The sequence below is a fragment of the Jaculus jaculus genome, chromosome 1 (genome assembly GCF_020740685.1).
Source record: "Jaculus jaculus isolate mJacJac1 chromosome 1, mJacJac1.mat.Y.cur, whole genome shotgun sequence".
Classification (NCBI taxonomy): Eukaryota; Metazoa; Chordata; class Mammalia; order Rodentia; family Dipodidae; genus Jaculus; species Jaculus jaculus.
In genome coordinates, this window is record NC_059102.1 from 186867976 (window position 1) to 186886546 (window position 18571).

General features: G+C 42.6%; 1 protein-coding gene and 1 pseudogene across 2 annotated transcripts in view; one reads left to right on the forward strand and one right to left on the reverse strand.

Annotated features, from left to right (window-relative positions):
• The window catches only part of Sh3rf1 (SH3 domain containing ring finger 1), a 188926-nt gene that overhangs the window by 33046 nt on the left and 137309 nt on the right, over positions 1 to 18571 (reverse strand). The window contains exons 5-6 of one of the 2 annotated variants that reach the window (XM_045153739.1): positions 10099 to 10401; positions 4511 to 4621 (exon numbers count right to left, since the gene is read on the reverse strand). In XM_045153739.1, coding sequence (XP_045009674.1) covers positions 4511 to 4621; positions 10099 to 10401 — 414 coding nt within the window. The remainder of the gene's footprint in view (positions 1 to 4510; positions 4622 to 10098; positions 10402 to 18571) is intronic. The other variant, XM_045153740.1, reaches the window with a different exon arrangement.
• LOC101618099 lies at positions 13077 to 13414 on the forward strand (annotated as a pseudogene).

Sequence of the window (18571 nt, forward strand, 5' to 3'; positions counted from 1 at the left end):
GCCGTTCAATCAACCAGCTCAGAGACTAGCTGGACCTGGATTTAGCTGAGGATGAGGGAAATATACTGTGGGCTTCCAGCCTGGGCCAAGAGTGGACAGGCAGCTTACCAGTAAAGTGTTTTGCACTGGAGTTTAAGGCACACGTTCAACTGGCGATCAAAGATTCCTTTCCTTCCCACGTGTCTCTTACGTGTGCCTCTTCCTCTCACATCTCCCAAGGCAAATGCCAAAGAATAGCCCCAAATCCCATCATCATTTCTTACTAAACATTTGATTTCCAACCAAACCACTTTCAACCCTACACATCAGTATCTCTAAATGGTCTTTCCCAGCCACACTGAATGGAGACACAGATGAGGATACAGTTCAGTCTACTCCACGAAGATGCTGTCTGAAAGCAACAGTGCTGCTAATTTCTACAGCACGACTACAACTATTGCTACTACTCACACACACATACAGTGGCTTATTGTTCCACATTTAATCTATGAGTGATGTCTACACTAGTTAATGGTGTAAATTATCTGAGTTCTCTATGCCTCGCTATGCCAGTCTGCAAGACATAGTAAACAAGTAGGAAAAGGTTATGTAAGTTGCCTTTCCTGTTGCCTTGAAACACAGCCAAAGATCAATGAAAGGCAGTTGGTGTTAGGATTCATGACGCTGTACAGTCAGAATGGCATACTCTTCATACTGCTGGCACCTACGACCTCAAGGAGTGTCTCACGAGTGTGGAAACATTCTATGCTTCTAACCTCCTTTTTGGACCACGTGGTGAGTATCAAGGAGTCTCAGATTCTGATATGCGAGAATACTTTTCTGTTGTTGCTATGGAAGTGTTGCACCAGGTGTGAGCACGTTTATCCATAATCTCAGGCTGGAGCAAAGGTTTAGCAGTTAAGGTGCTGGCCTGCAAAGCCTAAGGACCCATGTGCTACTCTCCAGGTCCCACATAAGCCAGACGCACAAGGTGACACAAGCATGTAAGGGCACACATGTGCACAAGGTGGTGCACATGTCTAGAGTTCAACTGCACTGGCTGGAGGCTCTGGCATGCCAATTCTCTCTCTCACTGTCTCATTAAAAAAAATTTTTTTTTTAACCACCCCATAACCCCCTCACTTGGAAGACTGAACTAACCTGGGCTACAGAGTGAGATACTTCCTCAAAATTCAAACTAGAAAAAAACGTTAATAAAAGAAAAGCTTGACCATGCTACCCCTCATCCTGATTTTTTAGAACTCTTCTCACTTTCAGAGATCTGAACATTGCCAACTCCCACGGCCGGCAGACTTTGTCCTCTATTTCCAGTACACTGCCTTGCTCCTGTTGACAGAGGTGGGTTCTGCTTGGCCTCCGCCATGGGCTGCTACATGTTGCCTATTCTGTGACATGGAGTCACTTAAAGCTTTCCTTAAGCATGCACACACATACACATTTATGTGCACATACAACTTTTTTTTAAATTTAGGTTTATATACTTTTGGAATCAATCTTGTATGTCGGCCATTGAATATCACCAATTATTAACTGCTCCTTCTAGTCTCTTCATCTCACAACAACAAATAAGCACCACTATTAACAGTCTGGTGCCTGAATTAGGTCGCAGTAGCAGCAGCTTGCACATCATATTAGACACTTTACATGTAAGTATTACATGGGAAGTATGTGGGACATATGCTCATAAATAACTTTACTCTGCACAAAAGACCTTAAAAGTCTTAATTTATGAAAAAGGACTAGGAATAACTTTCATTTCCTATTCCAGTGGTGGCATTTATTATCTCTAAATCCACACCATGAAAAGCTATTGTTGTTTTCTTCTACCAAGCTGCATTCGTTGTTGTGATAGCACTCAAAGTCTTTAGAAATACTGAAGATTTTCAATAGAAAACTTGCCACCATTAATGGGAGATGCAGAGGGCATGGGCTATTAAGCTCTTTCCACTAAAACCTAACATTAAATCTAAAATATTTCTGCCAATCTACTGGGGACTCTGAGATCTACATATCTCCAAAGATGACAGACAAGTCTGTTTATAATTAGTTTTTCATTAAATGGAGTTGGCACAGTCGACATACTGTTTAATAAATCTCTCTCTTGCTTAATGTGCAGGCTTCCTTATAAAATCCTAGGATAAGATGCTTGATAAGATGGTTGAATATAAATTAATTTTTGTATAGCCATACTCTCTTGTGCCCTATCCTATTGATTTGCCCTAGAATAAGCCCCCAACAAAGAGGAACCGGCTATTTACTATGCTGTAAAAATTTCAGTGCACAAGGGTTGAAACTCAGCCAACCTTATGTCTTTCTCACTAATTAATTTTTTAAGATCAGAAAAGTCATGTTTTTTTTTTCTCCCTTAAGAAATCAAGCTAGAATGTTTCTGTGCAGGGTAGCCATGTAGAGACACAGTTGTATATATGTATTAGTGGTGGGAAAGAAATGGGAAGGGCCTCCTCTACACATCAGAGGGTGGGATGGTTGTGACATTTGGCTCTGGTCAAACATCTGGGACTTAGCAAATCTCATGGTCACCACATTTAATAAATGTTAGCTGAAATGAAACTCATCTTCTTCCTGGGCAAATCAAAGCAATGTCTCCTTGCACAATCAAGGAAGCTGTGATGGTTCAGGGAATATTTTTCAAAAGCAAAAAAAAAAAAAAAAAAAAAAAAAAAACTGGAGAGATGGCTTAGCAACTAAGTGCTTGCCTGTGAAGCCTAAGGACCCCAGTTCGAGGCTCGATTCCCCAGAACCCATGTTAGCCAGATTTACAAGGGGGTGCATGCATTTGGAGTTCGATTGCAGTGGCTGGAGGCCCTGGTGCATCTATTCTCTCTCTCTGCCTTCCCCTCTGTCTGTCACTCTCAAATAAATAAATAAATAAATGAACAAAAAAATTTTTTAAAAAGCAAAAAAACCTTTAACTTCTAGCTAGCACATTACTAGCTTCCACTTACATAAAACATGTCTTACTCTGTAACAAGTTTACAAAAGTCTAAGCCAAGTTAGGTCATAACTTTGCACTTATTTAGACTCAACCTTGTTTCAAAATCAATTTTTAATTATTTATAAGATACATCAAGCCAAAATAAATATTAAATAAAGAAAATGAAACAAATGGAAAAATGAAGACAATCCAACTAGAGAAGCCAATGTTTTAACTGATGTGTTGTGAGGCTCTTGCTGGGGTGAGGGTCAGGGGTTTGGAAGGGACTACAAATTTGGCTCTCTGCAATGTAGCAGAGGAAGAGACAATCTTTACAACATGTATAAAATCCATGACCTAGAGACAAACCAGCTGCTTAGAAGCCTTGTGGTTACTTGTAAAGAGCAGGGGGAATGATAACAAAGTGAAGCGGGCCCTGCAAGGAATCTTCAGGGGAAACCATGACCACATGTTACAGCTCCACCTCACCACAGGCCGCAACAGAGACCAGTGATAGCCACCCCTCTCTGTGTCCTGCTTCTGTGGTGAAGATATGACCAGTGTCATACCTGAGGCTCGAAGATACCAAGTATTGTCTGCATGGTCATGTAATCTATACTGAGATAGGCTTCCAACTCAGGTCTATCCTATCCCAGGCCCAAATCCCTCCAATAGGGCCACAATGCTGCTCCAAGACACTCCTCATAAATTACAGGTATGGGGTGGGGCAGGGTGATGCCACAGTCCGGGCAAGGTGCAATCTGACTTAATGATTTCCGCCCCCATTCAACTCAGTGCTGGAACCAATAGTCTGAACGTGCAAGCCAAGAATCCGCCTGGACAAGAACGACTCACAGAAGCCAGTTCCTTGCACTTCCTGGCCTGTGGTTTTAGGAAGCAGGGACTGTTTTTTTGTTTTCTTTCCTACTACCCAATGCTGTACTTGCTGCTGCTTCTCTTTTCATGTTCTCTCTCCAGAGTTCCTCTTCTTTCCATCTGTCTTCCTCGGCTATTCCAATCCTTCCCATCATGTCCACCATTCGGATGTTTCCAAGCAATTAAAAGAGTCTATTTGTAAAATGCCATGTTTTAAGAAGGAAAACCAACAAAATTTAAGGGATTCTTCCAGGACATCAGGAAACTACATCAACAGAGGATAAGAAACTAAAGATGAACCCTCAATGTGGATGGACATTTGGTATCAATTTATTGTGTGACTAAAATCAAACCATTTAGCCTAGGAGACCCATGTCCTTAGTATTTCTATAAACGTGTCTTTAAAAGACATCGGAAGGATCTAGGAACTCCAAAGAAATAAAAGTTAAGCCTTCAGGAAATCAAACTGAGCTGCAATAAAATTCAATGTATTTTTCAGAGTTCAAATAGCTTCAGGCCACCAATCCTCATGATTAGAAAGTTTTGCAGTCTGCAGGCAAAAGACAGTCTAATTTTTGTGAGCTTAGCAGAGATAGTGGGGAAAGGCAGAGCTCCACAGGTGAGAGTGTAAACCGCGGGTGTTGGGAGGCGATGTGCCAGAGCTGCTTGACTACATAGAGACAGCGAAATGATACTTACTCCAAGGGCAGCCTGGTAGGGAACATCTGATGGGAATGTGAATGACGGGCCAGTTGTCACTGGGCTGCTTGGGGGCGGGGTTACAATTAACCCGGTGGTGCTTATGTGAACCTGCCGAGAAGAGCGAGTCATTAAAAAGACCATAATTCACACAACAGATTATACTGGCAGGAGGGCATGTTTTAAAACAATAATCTGTATCTTCAGTTATTTGGGGAAGATGGAATTTCTTTCAATGTATCCAATCCCCAAATTACTGATTGCCTAATTTTTACCAGGCATTTTACTAGATGTTGGGCAATCATGTAACATACTGATGACATACAGAACTCAGCCACTGCTGTTTTATATGCAACCGTGAATCAAGCTAACTGTTGGCACACACTGCCTGTGCTTTACTAGCCTTCTCGCAATTTCAATGAAGATCATGTTAAGGTGAATCGTTCCATTAACATGTTACATCTATGTGAAGTCCTTCAGACATGTTGCTATTTTAAAGACCATATTTTTTATTTTTTAATTTATTTTTATTTATGTGCAAGCAAAGAGAGCAAGAGAATGGGCATGTCAGGGCCTCTAGCCACTGCAAATGAACTCCAGATGCATGTGCCACTTTGTGTATCTGGCTTTTTAGGTGGATACTGCCTATAGAACCCAGGCCATTAGGCTTTGCAGGCAAGCGCCTTAACTACTGGGACATCTCTCCAGCCCTCAAGACCATATTTTATGACATCTACTTTTCAGTGAGACTGCATTATTAAAATACAGCCAAGACCTAGACATGTCTACAGAAGGCATTTTTTTTTTTGGGGGGGGTGTAGTTTCAAGGTAGGGTCTCGCACTAGCCCAGGTTGACCTGGAATTCACTATGTAGTCTCAGGTGGCCTTGAACTCTTTACAATCTTTCTACCTCTGCCTCCTGAGTGCTGTGATTAAAGGCGTGTGCCACCATGCCTGGCTCAGCAGACAATTCTTTATAAAACCTTTAAGGAATAATGTCAATCCAAATTAGTTGTTTTCAAAGGTGTCTTATCCATGATGCTACCCAAGATTAATTTACTAGAAAGAAATTGAATTATTGAGGTCATTTCATTGCCTGTGTTCAATTACTGGATCAATTTCACTCGGGCTGTAGGGCAGATCCATCAGACAGAAGGCAAGAAGCTAAGCTGTGAGCTGGGGGGAAGGGACATGGGGTCTGAACAGACAAGAGTGTTTCCTCCAATGTGCATAGAAGCAATGTGGTTGGCCAGTACCTTGTTTCCTCAGGGAAACAAATTTTGTTTGTTTGTTTGTTTGTTTGTTTGAGGCAGGGCCTTCCTCTAGCCCAGGCTGACCTGGAATTCATTCTGTAGCCCAGGTTGGGCTTGAACTCCAAGTGATCCTCCTACAAATATCTCAGCAAGATTTCCTTGTTAACTGACATGTTTCTAAAGCTTCCACGTGGAAGTAAAAATAATGAGCTGCTAGTGATCTCCTGGTCTTGGGATCAGTCCCTTGTGTCTGGATCCTCATGAGGAGTTGAGCTGTCCTTGAACTCACAGTGACCTGGTCTACTTTGTGGCTCCCTAAGGTCTCTCCCTTCACGGGTGAGGAGGGGGAAGCACTGAGCATCTTAGAGGCACGATTTTAACATGAGGCATGAAGGCCAAAGGAGAGAGGAAGTCACTGAAAGACTGAAAAGCAGAAGCTGAAGTAAATGGGCAAGTGTCCTACAAAGGGACAAGCCAATTTCCGCAGCACTCATTTTGCTCATGAAACAGCAAATGTTAGCTCAGTCTTCTGTACAAGAAAGGCCCAGCGAAGGGGGGAAAGAGGACAGCAATCAGGAGGGAAAGGACAGGTAGGTCTTCTTGCTCCCCGAGGCCCCTGGCAGTACAAAAACACCTCAGAAATGCTTGCTATGACGAAGTGCTTCTTCAGGTGGCAGAAGCCCAAAAGGACCATGGATGTGGTCAGAGGAGTGAAGAAAACATTTTGGTTGCACGCACCACCATGTGCTTCCAGAGCTGATAGTCACAGACACCCACACATCGGTGCCGGTGATCTGCCTGCACAGAGCAAAAGCTCTCTTCCAGTTTATGTGAGTAAAAGTTCAGTCCTCCCTCAAGAGCCACTAAACACACTGGCAGGAAAGCCCTTGCCCCCTTCCATCCAGTTGCCTGAGAACCTGGATGTGATGGGAGATCGCTGAGTGTCGTCTAACGCCGTGAGGACAGGGACTCGTGGTGGGGATGGGCGCTGGAAGGAACAGTGTTCCCTGGCCACTTAGTGGTGCCCTCACACCAGCAGTCAGTTGCCCATATATCTCTATCTATAGGTTTCATTTAGATGAAAGAAAAAATGAATATTAACGTGGTTTAAGTATCATTATATATGATATTTTTGTGATCTTGAATTTCTGGTCCCCCTGTTTTCACCTTCCTAGAGCTGGGACACAGGAATCATCACACCACCACATCTGGTTTATACAGCACTGGGAACTGAACCTAGGGATTCACGCATGCTGACCAAGTACTCTACCAACCGAGCTACATCCCTAGTCATAGGGCCTTTTATTTTTGATTTTCTAATAAGTGCAACCAAATCTATTCGTAATTAACACATGATGAGAAAAATCTAGAAAGAAAATTAAAGCTAAAGGTAAGTGTGAGGAAATAAAAAGTAAATCAGATCAGGCCAATAGCCAGAGACAGATCTGCAGTTTGTCCTTTGCAGTGAGGAGGAGAAGGGTAGCCTTGTTTTAAACAGCCTCTCATGGGCCATCTTCCCACAAGCACTGATCTCCATGGCTAGGTCAGCGTTTGCTGCACACACTGCACACTTTCTTGTGGACTGTGGTTCCCTCCAACGCACACAGTGCCCTAGATAAGTAGTGATTTCTGTAAGCCTAGATGGGAGAAACCAGGCAGCACTTCAAACACCTCCCATCCTCTTCTAGAAATAGCTTCTCCCTGAGGCAACACACTACCACTGCAAACAGAACCAACTGTTATAAGGGGGGTGGGGGGGAGGAGTGGAAGGGGAAACTGTTTTAAGGGAACACAGAAAGAGCCTTGTTTCCAAGCTGCTCAGACCCAAACAGAAATCACTCCACTTTTGTAGTCCCCACTCTTGGCTTTAGTGCGACCATGTCACTCGTGCTCACATCTGGCTGATGAGGTCTCCACAGAATACATAACTGCTCAGCTTATCTCTTTTTCCCTTAAGTTTCTCTACTTCCAAAAACAATAGTCTACTCTTTTAAAGCTCTTCCCATTCAGTGTTGTCACTATGTTTTGCAAAAGCCTGATTTTTAAGTCAAGAAAATCTCATTGCGCCAATGACAAATCACAGAGTTGAAGAAGTCGGTCAGAATGATTCAGTTGTCCATCAGTGATATTGATGAAACCCCTTCTTCAGAACTTCACTCAAAAATCTGTTTTGAATTTACCTCATTTGGTACATTTTCCTCTGATCTGCAATCCAGCTTTGTGCAATGATTAAAACACATGTCTAGGTTTCACACAGGATGATCGGTTACATGTAAGATGACAGGGTTTCTCCCTCTACCCACTTATCAACTGACTCATCCATTCAACGATCTTTGTTGAGTGCTCTCCATGTACACCACATGTGGTGCTAACTGTGAACAAAGCAGTCCCCTGTCTTTGCTGTACTTATGTTAAAAGTCTGTTTATGTGTGTCTGTGTATCATCTATGTATGTATCCTATATTTTTCTCATGGATATAAAATGTTCTGTGACTTATTACCTATGAAAACAGCCAAAAATCCCACAATCCCCTTCAGAGAGTGGATGCATTTACTTTCTACCATGTAGTATGAATCCAAAGGAACAGCCCTAAATTAGTAAGAAAATGGGCAAGGAATGCCAAAACTATATTATAGATTTTTATTTTGCGATATTATGTAAGCACTTATTAACCTGTGTGAACTTCTGTGGGATCAGAACTATATGTTTCTTTCCTTTTTTTTCTTTAATAGAACATAATTTTTATATATGCAATATATATATATATATATAAAATATTTTATTTATTTATTTGCAAGCAGAGAGACAGAGAGAGAAAAAGAAAGAGAATGGGTGTGCCAGGGCCTCTAGCCACTGCAAATCAACTCCAGATGCACGTGCCACTCTGGTTTCTCATGGGTACTGGGGAATAGCACCCAGGTCATTAGGCTTTGCAAGCAAACGCTTTAACTGCTAAACCATCTCTTCAGCACCTCATTTTTATATTTTAAGAGAGGAAAAACCCTTAATGCTGTGGAGGGGCTGGGCAAATAAAGGCACTTGCTTGCAAGATCTGCCAGCCTTGGTTCAATTCCCCTGCCAACCACTTAAAGCCAGAGAGGCATTTGTGTGCAGCAGCAAGAGTCTGGGTGGATTCCCATTCAATACACACACAATGGAAATGAATAAATAAATTATTTTTAAAATCTATATTATAGAATAAAAAATAAAATTTTAAAAATATTACACAAGCTGGGCATGGTGGCACATGCCTTTAATCTTTAACTTTTAATCTTTTAACTTATAATCTTGCCCTTGGGAGGCAGAGATAGGAGGATCACTGTAAGTTCGAGGCCATCTTGAGACTACATAGTGAATTCCTGGTCAGCCTGGGCTAGAATGAGACCCTACTTCGAAAAATTACACCAGACTAGAAATCAGTTCCTCCTGCTTGGATATGGCCTTTGGCCTTGAGGCTAAGAGAACCACAACTGTCATCTGACTGGATAATGACAGCAATCCTTTCCCTAAGGGAAAGGGCCATAATTGAGCTTATTTTATGTACCAGAATGAAGCCTAACAGAGAAGTCCTATGTCCTATGTATCTTAATACACACTGTGCCCAGAAGGGTTTAATAATTAGGTGTCCAATAAACATTTGCCAAATGAGTGAAGACAGTCATTTTATTCACAAATAATGTGCAGCAATTTTCCATTTTTGTTTTACATGCATGCATGCGTGTGGAGGTCAGGACTCAAAGTGTTACCCACAGGCACACCATCTACCTCTTTCTGAGTCAGGGTCTCACTGGCCTGCACCTCACCAATTAGGCTAGAGAGACCAGCTAATCAGCCTCAGGGGTCGTCTGTCTCTGCCTCCCGGGTGCTGGGCTTACACATGGCCCTTATGCGGGAACTGGGGGCAGAAATCTAGCCCTCGCGCTTGTGAGGGAAGCACATTACCAGCTGAGTTATCACCTCAGCCACAGCTACTGTCCAAAGTCTTGAACTACTGAGTTTTAATAAATTCCAAGTCGGTGTCTAACTTGAATATTTCTTTTCATTCTCTCTCTTCTTCTTCCACACCTCTGACACAGCAGCCAGTCTCAAGGTGGAAGGAGCCTCAGTTCCAACTAGTGCCCAGTCAGTTTGGGTGGAGATAAACTTTTACTTGGCACGATGTCTCAAGGTAGCGCTGTGGGGTTTTGTAAAATCAAGTGAATGTTGCTGAAAGCATTATTTAACCTATCCTGCACGTTCTAGCATTCCCTCTGAAATAACTAAGCTGCTAGTTGTGAGTGGACACACTCAAGACACCCTTCTCATCTTCCCGCTGGGCGCAGCCCCAGGCCCTACCTGAGAAGGGGCGCTGCAGGAGAGCCCGGACAGCTCGCTGATGCGCGCCGCGGCCGTGGGGTTGCTGGAGCTGATGAGAACCGGGGGGCTGATCTCCATGGAGTGGCGGTTCTGGGACGCCTGGGAGGACTTGTTGGCCATGGTGAGGGAGGTGAAGGAGTGCCGCTTTCTGGTGTTCTTCTTGGTGTCGGGGTGCTTGGGGGCAGTGCTGCTGGGGGCTGCTGCGGCCGTACATTCTACAGCATCGGCCGCTGGCCCCGGAGGCTTATCCCACTCTATGAGCAGCTTGGCGGCCGAGTTAAACTAAAGGCAAGCAGTGAAGAGACAGGAGGTTAGAAGGCTCTCAAGCCCAGGACAATGCTGTCTGCATACGGCCTGATTACCCTGCAGTGAACACCAGTAACCCTGCTGAAGAGGGACCTCGGGGAAATGGGGGCTGGGGGAGAAAGAATATAAAACTATAATCTTTGTAAAAAAATTAAATTCATTAAAAAATATATAATTTAAAGTCACCGCTTTCAAGGTTTTTTTTTTTTAACAAAAGAGATTTTTTTCCCCCTGACCTCACCATATCTAGTCACAGATAGATATTAAATCAAGAATAACTCTCATGCAAGTCTGAAAAGATAAAAACAAATTTCTAAGACTTTTTAGAATTTGTAACATTTGCCAGTAATGGAAGATTTCAGCTCACCGATGGGATTTAGAAGGAAGCAATCCAGTGGGTATTCTGGGATTTGACTCAGCAGTAGGTTTGGTACAAGTAAGCAAGGAGACAAGAATGAAGCCATTCAAAACTGATATATGCATCCCAAATAAATTAACCTGCGTGTCTTGGAGGAACCTCACACACAAAAAGTTGGTTGAAATTCTTGGTCAGATTCTTCCCCCCTCATGACATTGTATCAGTTGATCTCATACATGCTCAACCTCATAACAGGGTAAGACCTGAAATTCAAGTCCAGTTGGCAAGGGCACTTGGTCTCTGAAAAGTCCCAGTGTTCAGTAAGAGGACAAGGGGTCAAAATATGTGTACTGGGCAGATAAGATCAGCAAGAAAGGAAAGAACATTTAGCCTTCAGTTTTCCCTGAGGTAAAAAATGAAGCATTTCCGGTAGGCGTCAGGGATTTTTTTTAAAAGCTGCATATATTAGAGATTGAAATAATGGGAAAACATTGAACACACGAAAATCAAGATGAAAAATAACACACTTGGGAACTAATACTGATAAACTTCTGAAAAGGCAGCACAGGTCAATATAAAGGACAACAGATTTTTCGTAGCTCAACATTACCCGTTCAGGATTTCACCAATGCCTTAATACAAAATAATTTCCTCTAATGTTTTTTCCTATCAACATTTATTGTTCAGACCGTGTCTTCTCACCAGGCTGATATGATACCCCTCCCCCATACCGTAGGAGAATGGAAATCATGCCAGTAAAGGCTGAAGGAAGAAATAAACCTGCATTCCACACCACAAGGCTACGTTAATTGCGGATCAGCAGCCCAGAGCTTCCACAGGCGACTACAGACTGACAGATGTCTGTCCCCTGCTCCCAGAAGACTCAAATTCAGGAGGCCTAACTGATCTGTAATGAACATCACAAATTTTTTTCAAACCTATGTGTCTCTTCTTTGATCTCAAGGAGTTTCTTAGTGGGCTAAACTTCCAGAATAGCTGGTAGCCGTGCCTTATCCACCGATGGGGTACAAATAGTAGGAGAAGGAAGGTCATGAAGATGGATGAAGGGATATGTTGTTATAGAGGGGTAGCATTTGGTCAGGAGAGCTGCAATTTAAAAACCCTATCTTGATCTAATATCCCACCTTTCTGGTAGGAAAGTTGCAGGACAAGAGAATAAAATGCCCAAAAGAAGTGGTCATGTTTGGTGATTATGGCATGGTAGGGGTGGCCCTACTTTTCAAGAGTGCTAGTGAACTCCACGGAACCCCTAAGGGATAAGATCTGCCTTCCTGGGCATTAGAAAAAGAAAGAAAGTAAAGTAGACTGAAGAATTAATTCATTTCTGTACCGCAAGCTCACCACTTTCAGGAAAGGAAGGGTAGTGGTGATAGCAAAGGAGAATGCCTTCTTCCACCCATTTTAGCTCCACCCTAAGGCCGAAACCCTCCAGAGAAAGAACCTAACCAGTTAGTCTGACCAATCAACTCCCCACCTATTCTGTTGAGAAAGACATCAGAAGGAGTTAAGAGGATTTAAGAGAACAGGGATGTGGGGGAATTGTCAGGTAGCTTTATTTTTAGATAGCCTGTTAGGAGAGGGCCCGAAAGAACATCGCCTGCTGCAGCAGAACTGGAAGTCAGCATCTGATCCAGTCTCATCGAATAAGCTCTCTTCCCCTTCCTCAGGCGTGCTGACCGCTCCCTGAGCCAGCCCACAGAGCCCAGACCAATCAGCTCTCTCTCTCTCAGATTTATCGGAGTTTGAGAGTAAAGTCCACCACAGTAAGATTACAAATAGAGGCTTACCAGGTGGGCAATGGCCTCTTCTTGGCTGTTCATCTCTTCTGAACCTCCAGGTCGCTGCTCTGGTTGGCTCTCTTCATCTCAGTCTGGCTGGGCTGAAATGGGGGGACCCCTACTCCCACATGGGCTCTCTACCTCCTCCTGCCTTCCACATGCCAGGAGCTCTCTGTACTTCCTTTTCCTTCCTTCTCTTTATCTAATGAGACTCTCTAACTCTTACCCTCTGGTCTATGGATTTTAATTCTCTAAATTCATAAGACAAGAATCCGTGGATACCACAAATTTATTGATGTGTTAGTGCATACTGGTGTATTGGCAAGGAACCCCAAGGCTCCTGTTACATCTCCACTGAGGGCAAAAATGTAGAGGAAGCTACTGCATCTTCTTGATATCACATTTAAGTTAATTCTGGGGCCAAAGCATAGGTTCTGTTAGCTGGGTCTATTAAAAAAATATTCTAGAGTCTGTCCCCCGACTGCTTACGTGCTATGGAAGCCTACAAACAGATCCAAAAGGGACCTCTGAAGCTGAAAGGCGTCGCGGAGCTCGGCTTAACTAAGCGAAAGAAGGAGGAGGACAAGGACAAGGCGAAGCTTCTGGAAGCTATGGGAACGAGCAAGAAGAGCGAGGAGAAGAGGCACTGTCTGGACAAGCAGACCCTGGCGCAGGCGGCCTTGGAGAAGATGCAGGAGAAGTGGCAAATGGAAAGAATCCTGAAGAAAGCATCCAAAACCCAGACAGAGAGCAGAGGACTTCAACAGACACCTGGACACTCTCACAGAGCACTACGATATCCCCAAAGTCAGCTGGACCAAGTAGCCGCCTGTGGGGCGGCTTCTAGGAAAGTGAGAGGCCACTTTGGCCATCTTGCTCCCTTTGGTATTTTGGGAAACAAGTCTTCTACACACATACACATGCATCCTCTGCTGAGCCCAGACCTGACACTGTGTCCCTTGTTTTGGAATTTGATTAAAATAAGGCTGTTCTTTTACTCAGTGTTGGTTTAGGTATAGACTAGAAATTCTGGGCTGGAGTTCTTTCTGTATGAGGGCTGTGTAAGGAGGATTTTATCCCCAAGTATATCCCACATGCTTAGGCTAGCAGGTGTCTACACTTGGACAATGTGGTAGATTCCAAAGGACAGGCTGGAGCTGGAGTGATGGCTCAGCAGTTAAGGTGCTTGCTTGCAAAGCCTAAGGACCTGGGTTCAAATCTACAGTACCCACGTAAAGCCAGATGCATAAGGTGGCACATGCATCTGGAGGACAGGCTGCTCAGGCCAGCAGGCCTGGAACATGGGAACACTGCCAGACTTCCCCAGGAGGCTTTGGACTCACTATGGTTTCCACCCAGATCCTATGGAAGCTTCTTGCAGCTCTGTGGCCTTCAGACTGCCTCTTAGCCACCTGATAGGGACAGCTACCTAAGTCAAGGACAGAATAAAAGTCTTGTCCCAGGGCTGAAGAAATGGCTTAGTGGTTAAGGCTCTTACCTGCAAAACCTAAGGACCCAGGTTCAATTCCCCAGAACTCATGTAAACCAGCTGCACAAGGTGGCACATGTGTCTGGATTTGCAGTGGCTGGACCCTCCCCCCTCCAATAAATAAAAATAAAGTACTTTTAAAAAATATATTCTAAGATATCACCATCATCTTGCCATAGTTGTGCCTAGCTACATATTGTTACAATGAATATTGTGGTAACAATTTTGCTTCCTGTTCTCTCTCTCTCTCATTTATTTATTCATTTGCAAAGGGAGAGAGACAGAGAATGGACATTCCAGGGCCTCCAGCCACTACAAAGGAACTTCAGATGCGTGAGCCACTTTGCACATGGGGCTTTTCATGGGAACTGGGGAATTGAACCTGAGGCTGGCAGGCATTGCAGCCAAGCAACTTTAACCACCATGTCATCTCTCCAGCCCAGCATTTCTAGTTTCTATATGCTATGCTCTACGATTAATACATGAGAATTAAAGTATTATTCCTTACATTTCTTGGTATTTTTGTCATTAAAAAAATACTAGTCCTTTTCACATCATATCCTCCCTCCATGAAAAATAAAGACACCTTGAGCCATTATAAGCTGGGTAAAGTGCTAGATGCTGCAGATACAGATGCAGGAAATGGTCTGGGTGCTTATGGGGCTTAAAAATCACATAAAAATAACAGAAGTACTTTCCATAATGTCATGTCTATGAACTTTTTCTCAGCAATATGCGTTTTAAATTTTATCTATGTTGCTTCACTAATCAGAAGGTTTTTTTTTAAGTTGCCATGTAATAGTCTATTGTGTGACTATATTATCTTTATCCATTCTATTACAAATTGAAATTTCAGATTTTCTTTCCTTCTTTCCTTCCTTCCTCCTACTCCCTTCCAATAGAGAGAACACTGCTGCTATGAGGAACATACTCCATGTCTCTTGGTGGCAAGAAACCCTCACAGAGATCCTGGGTGTAGAATGGCTAGACCACAGGGTTAACATGTGTAGAATAACAGTTATATGCAGAAGTGTGAATACACTACATGGCGTAATCAAATTTGCAAACTGGCAAAGAAAATGGCACAAGTCTAGTGCAGGCACCACCTCTAGCTATCACTGTGTCCTTAATGTAGCCATTTTGCCACCACTGATCACAGCTTCCTCACTAGCAAGGTGCATGGGAAGTCAATGGCTTTTGTTTCTCACATATTTAGCACTCTACTTTAAAAGGACAGTTCATGTTCCACTTATTTCTATTCCACTAAGCAGTCTAGTATATTTTTCCTGTATTTCATTTTTACATATGTACAATGACACTAGTTAGCAAGATGTCATCACACCTTAAAATTAGATTTTTTTAAAAAATGAAACAGCAGAGGTTAGTAACAATAGTATGGCTTCTCACTGTACACGTTCCAGGAAAAGTCATAGAGGAAAGACTGTATGGCAGAGGCATTAGGTAAATCAGGCAGAAAGCTAAAGAGGCTTTCGCTGTAACTTAACCTTTTGTAACCACAGGGAGCCAAGGACCTCACAGCTTTTAATGGAATTTTGATAAAATCTGTAAATATTTGTTTGAGCTCATAGGTGTGGGCTTTCTGTGACATTTATCTCATCATGACCTTTAAAGTTACAAGTGTACTCATCACCTGCAAATAAATTTGTACCCTAAAATCCTTTCCTTTAAGCATTTGGCAAGTAGCTTAGATAAGGACACAAAGTAAAATTCAACATAAGGGAGGCTCAGCGAAGTGACTAAGGGGACTTAGTGATCTTAAACTTCTTGGACTTCCACTTATTTTATTTGTTTTGCAGTATCACGGATTGAACGCAGGGCCTTGTGGATGCAAGACAAATGCTCTACCACTGAGCTCGATTTCTAGCACTGCTATGTACCTTTTGAAAAGCCTACAACTTAGAAAGAAGTTATTTCTGAGAGTTATCAGAAGTCTAAATATGAGAGAGCTACTGACAAAGTAATAACAAACCATCCTGAGACATGACCAAAATTTACCCATATCCAGGCTACATAGTAAGTTTCAGACCAACCTTTACTGTTCCTTACTGTATATAGCAAAATTTTCTTTCAAAACAAACAAAAATTATTCCAGAATTATTGTTTAAAAGAAATCTTTCTCCCCTAATACTTTAGCCCTCCCTCCATAACGTCTTCGTGCTTCCCAGCCTCGCTGTCAGTGAAGCGTACAACTGCGCGGACGCAGATGAAGAGCAAGCTGTGGGCAGCACTGGGTTGACTGAGCCCTGAAATGCTAGCCCACCTTTCCCTCACTGGCTTGAAATACACCTTTGTAAAGCTCCGCTGTGAGAACAGAACTTCGTCACTCCAGTACACTGCCAGGTCCACAGTCTCCTCCCCAGCTAAGAAGACACTGAAGAAATCCTGATAGACCCTCATGCCCACTGACATCTTCTTGGCAGAAATGAAAATATTTCTGCTTCACATCACCATTGCAAAACGACTCTTCAATAATAGCAAGGGGGAATCCATATCCCCATTAGCCTATTTTTTTTTTCTTGACAAGAGTTTTATATAGATGATTCAATATAAAAAGAAAGCCCAAGCCAGGCGTGGTGGAATACACCTTTAATCCCAGCACTAGGGAGGCAGAGGTAGGAGGATCGCCAAGAGTTCGAGGCCACCCTGAGACTACACAGTGAATTCCAGGTCAGCCTGAGCTACAGTGAGACCGTACCACAATAATAATAATAATAATAATGATGAAAGAAAAGCCCAATCTTCATGAATAAGACTCATCCATAGGAAAGAAATAATTTGAGAGATGGATAAAATTACTCATGAGTTTAATAAATTTGATATATGTTGCAGTCAGGTTTGCATTGCTGGCAGAAATCACCCGACCAAGAGCACCATGTGGGGGAAAAAGGTTTGTTTTGGCTTACAGACTCCAGGGAAAGCTCCATGACGGCAGGGGAAAACAATGGCATCAGCAGAGGGTGAACATGACCTCCTCACCAACATTAGGTGGACAACAGGAACAGGAGAGTGTGCCAAACACTAGCAAGGGGAAATAGGCTTTAATATCCATAAGCCTGCCCCCAACAATACACTCCTTCCAGGAGGTGTTAGTTCCCAAATCTTCATCAGCTGGGAACCTAGCATTCAGAACACCTAAGTTTATGGGGGACACCTGAATCAAATCACCACAATATAGAAGGCCCCAGCTCCATTTAGGTCTCATTTAGGTGAATATTTGTTAAATGAATTAAAAATTTATTCTTTAGAATTATCCAGGCAAGAAAGCCCTGCCTCCAGACCTGCACTGTACAACTGAAATATAATGTAATTTAAAATTTCTTAGTATAATAAAAACAATATTTAAAATAAATGAATAAATTGAATTGTGAAGATGGTTCAGTGGTTGAAGGTATTTGCTTGCAAAGCCTGCTGGTCTGGGTTTAATTCCCCAGTACCCATGTAAAGCCAGATGCACAAAGGGGCGCATGCATCTGGACTCTGTTTACAGTGACAAGTGGTCCTGTTGTGCCTATTCTCTCTATATCATTGTCTCTCTCTCTGCTCATTAATAAATAATTAAATAAAAATACTAAATAAATAAATTTTTAAAAAATCTTAGTACCTACATTTACACAAAGAAAAAGATAATAAATTAATTTTAGTAATATATTTTTATAATATTTTATTTTTATTTATTTGAGAGAGATATACAGAAATAGGCAGGTAGACAAAGAGAGAGAGAAAGAGAAAGACAATGGGCACAGCCACTGCAAACAAACTCCAGATGCATGCGCCACCTTGTGCATCTGGCTAACATGGGTCCTGTGGACTCAAACCTGGGTCCTTTGGCTTTGGAGGCATGCACCTTAACCACTAAGCCATCTCTCCAGCCCTTGATAATATATTTTGGGAACACCCATTCTCTCTCTCTCAGTCTCTCTCTCTCCATATTTCTCTGTCAAATAAATAAATAAAAATAAAATATTTTTAATTATATATTTTAGTTATCCCAGTATAAACAAAATACTATCATTTCAACATAAAATAAATAGAAAAAATGCGATGCATGCATGGGGTCCTGCATTCAATCCATGTTGGCGAAAAGCAAAACTGAGCCTGTGGTAGTGTTTGTTGTCAGTCTGAGTGTCTGAAGTGCAGCAGCTAGCACAGACTTACATCACAACTCAGTTTAGACTAAATACACTTTCATTTGCTCAGTAGTGACCTATGTACTGACAGTTCAGCTGCAGATCCTCAAAAGCTCTAAGGGGGAAGACAACATACCACAAGATGTTGTCTTCCTGAGGCTCATTAAGCCGAGAATGCCATGAAGTAGTTATAAGGACTTCCGTATCAGGTATGGACAGAGCCCTCGGATGCTTAGAGACCACACTCAAACCAAATGGAGACTTTCACTCATGAGAGGGATGATTGTAATGAGCCAGGCACTGTAGTAGACTGGGAAAAGAAACAGAGACACACCTGCTCTGCCCATGAGAA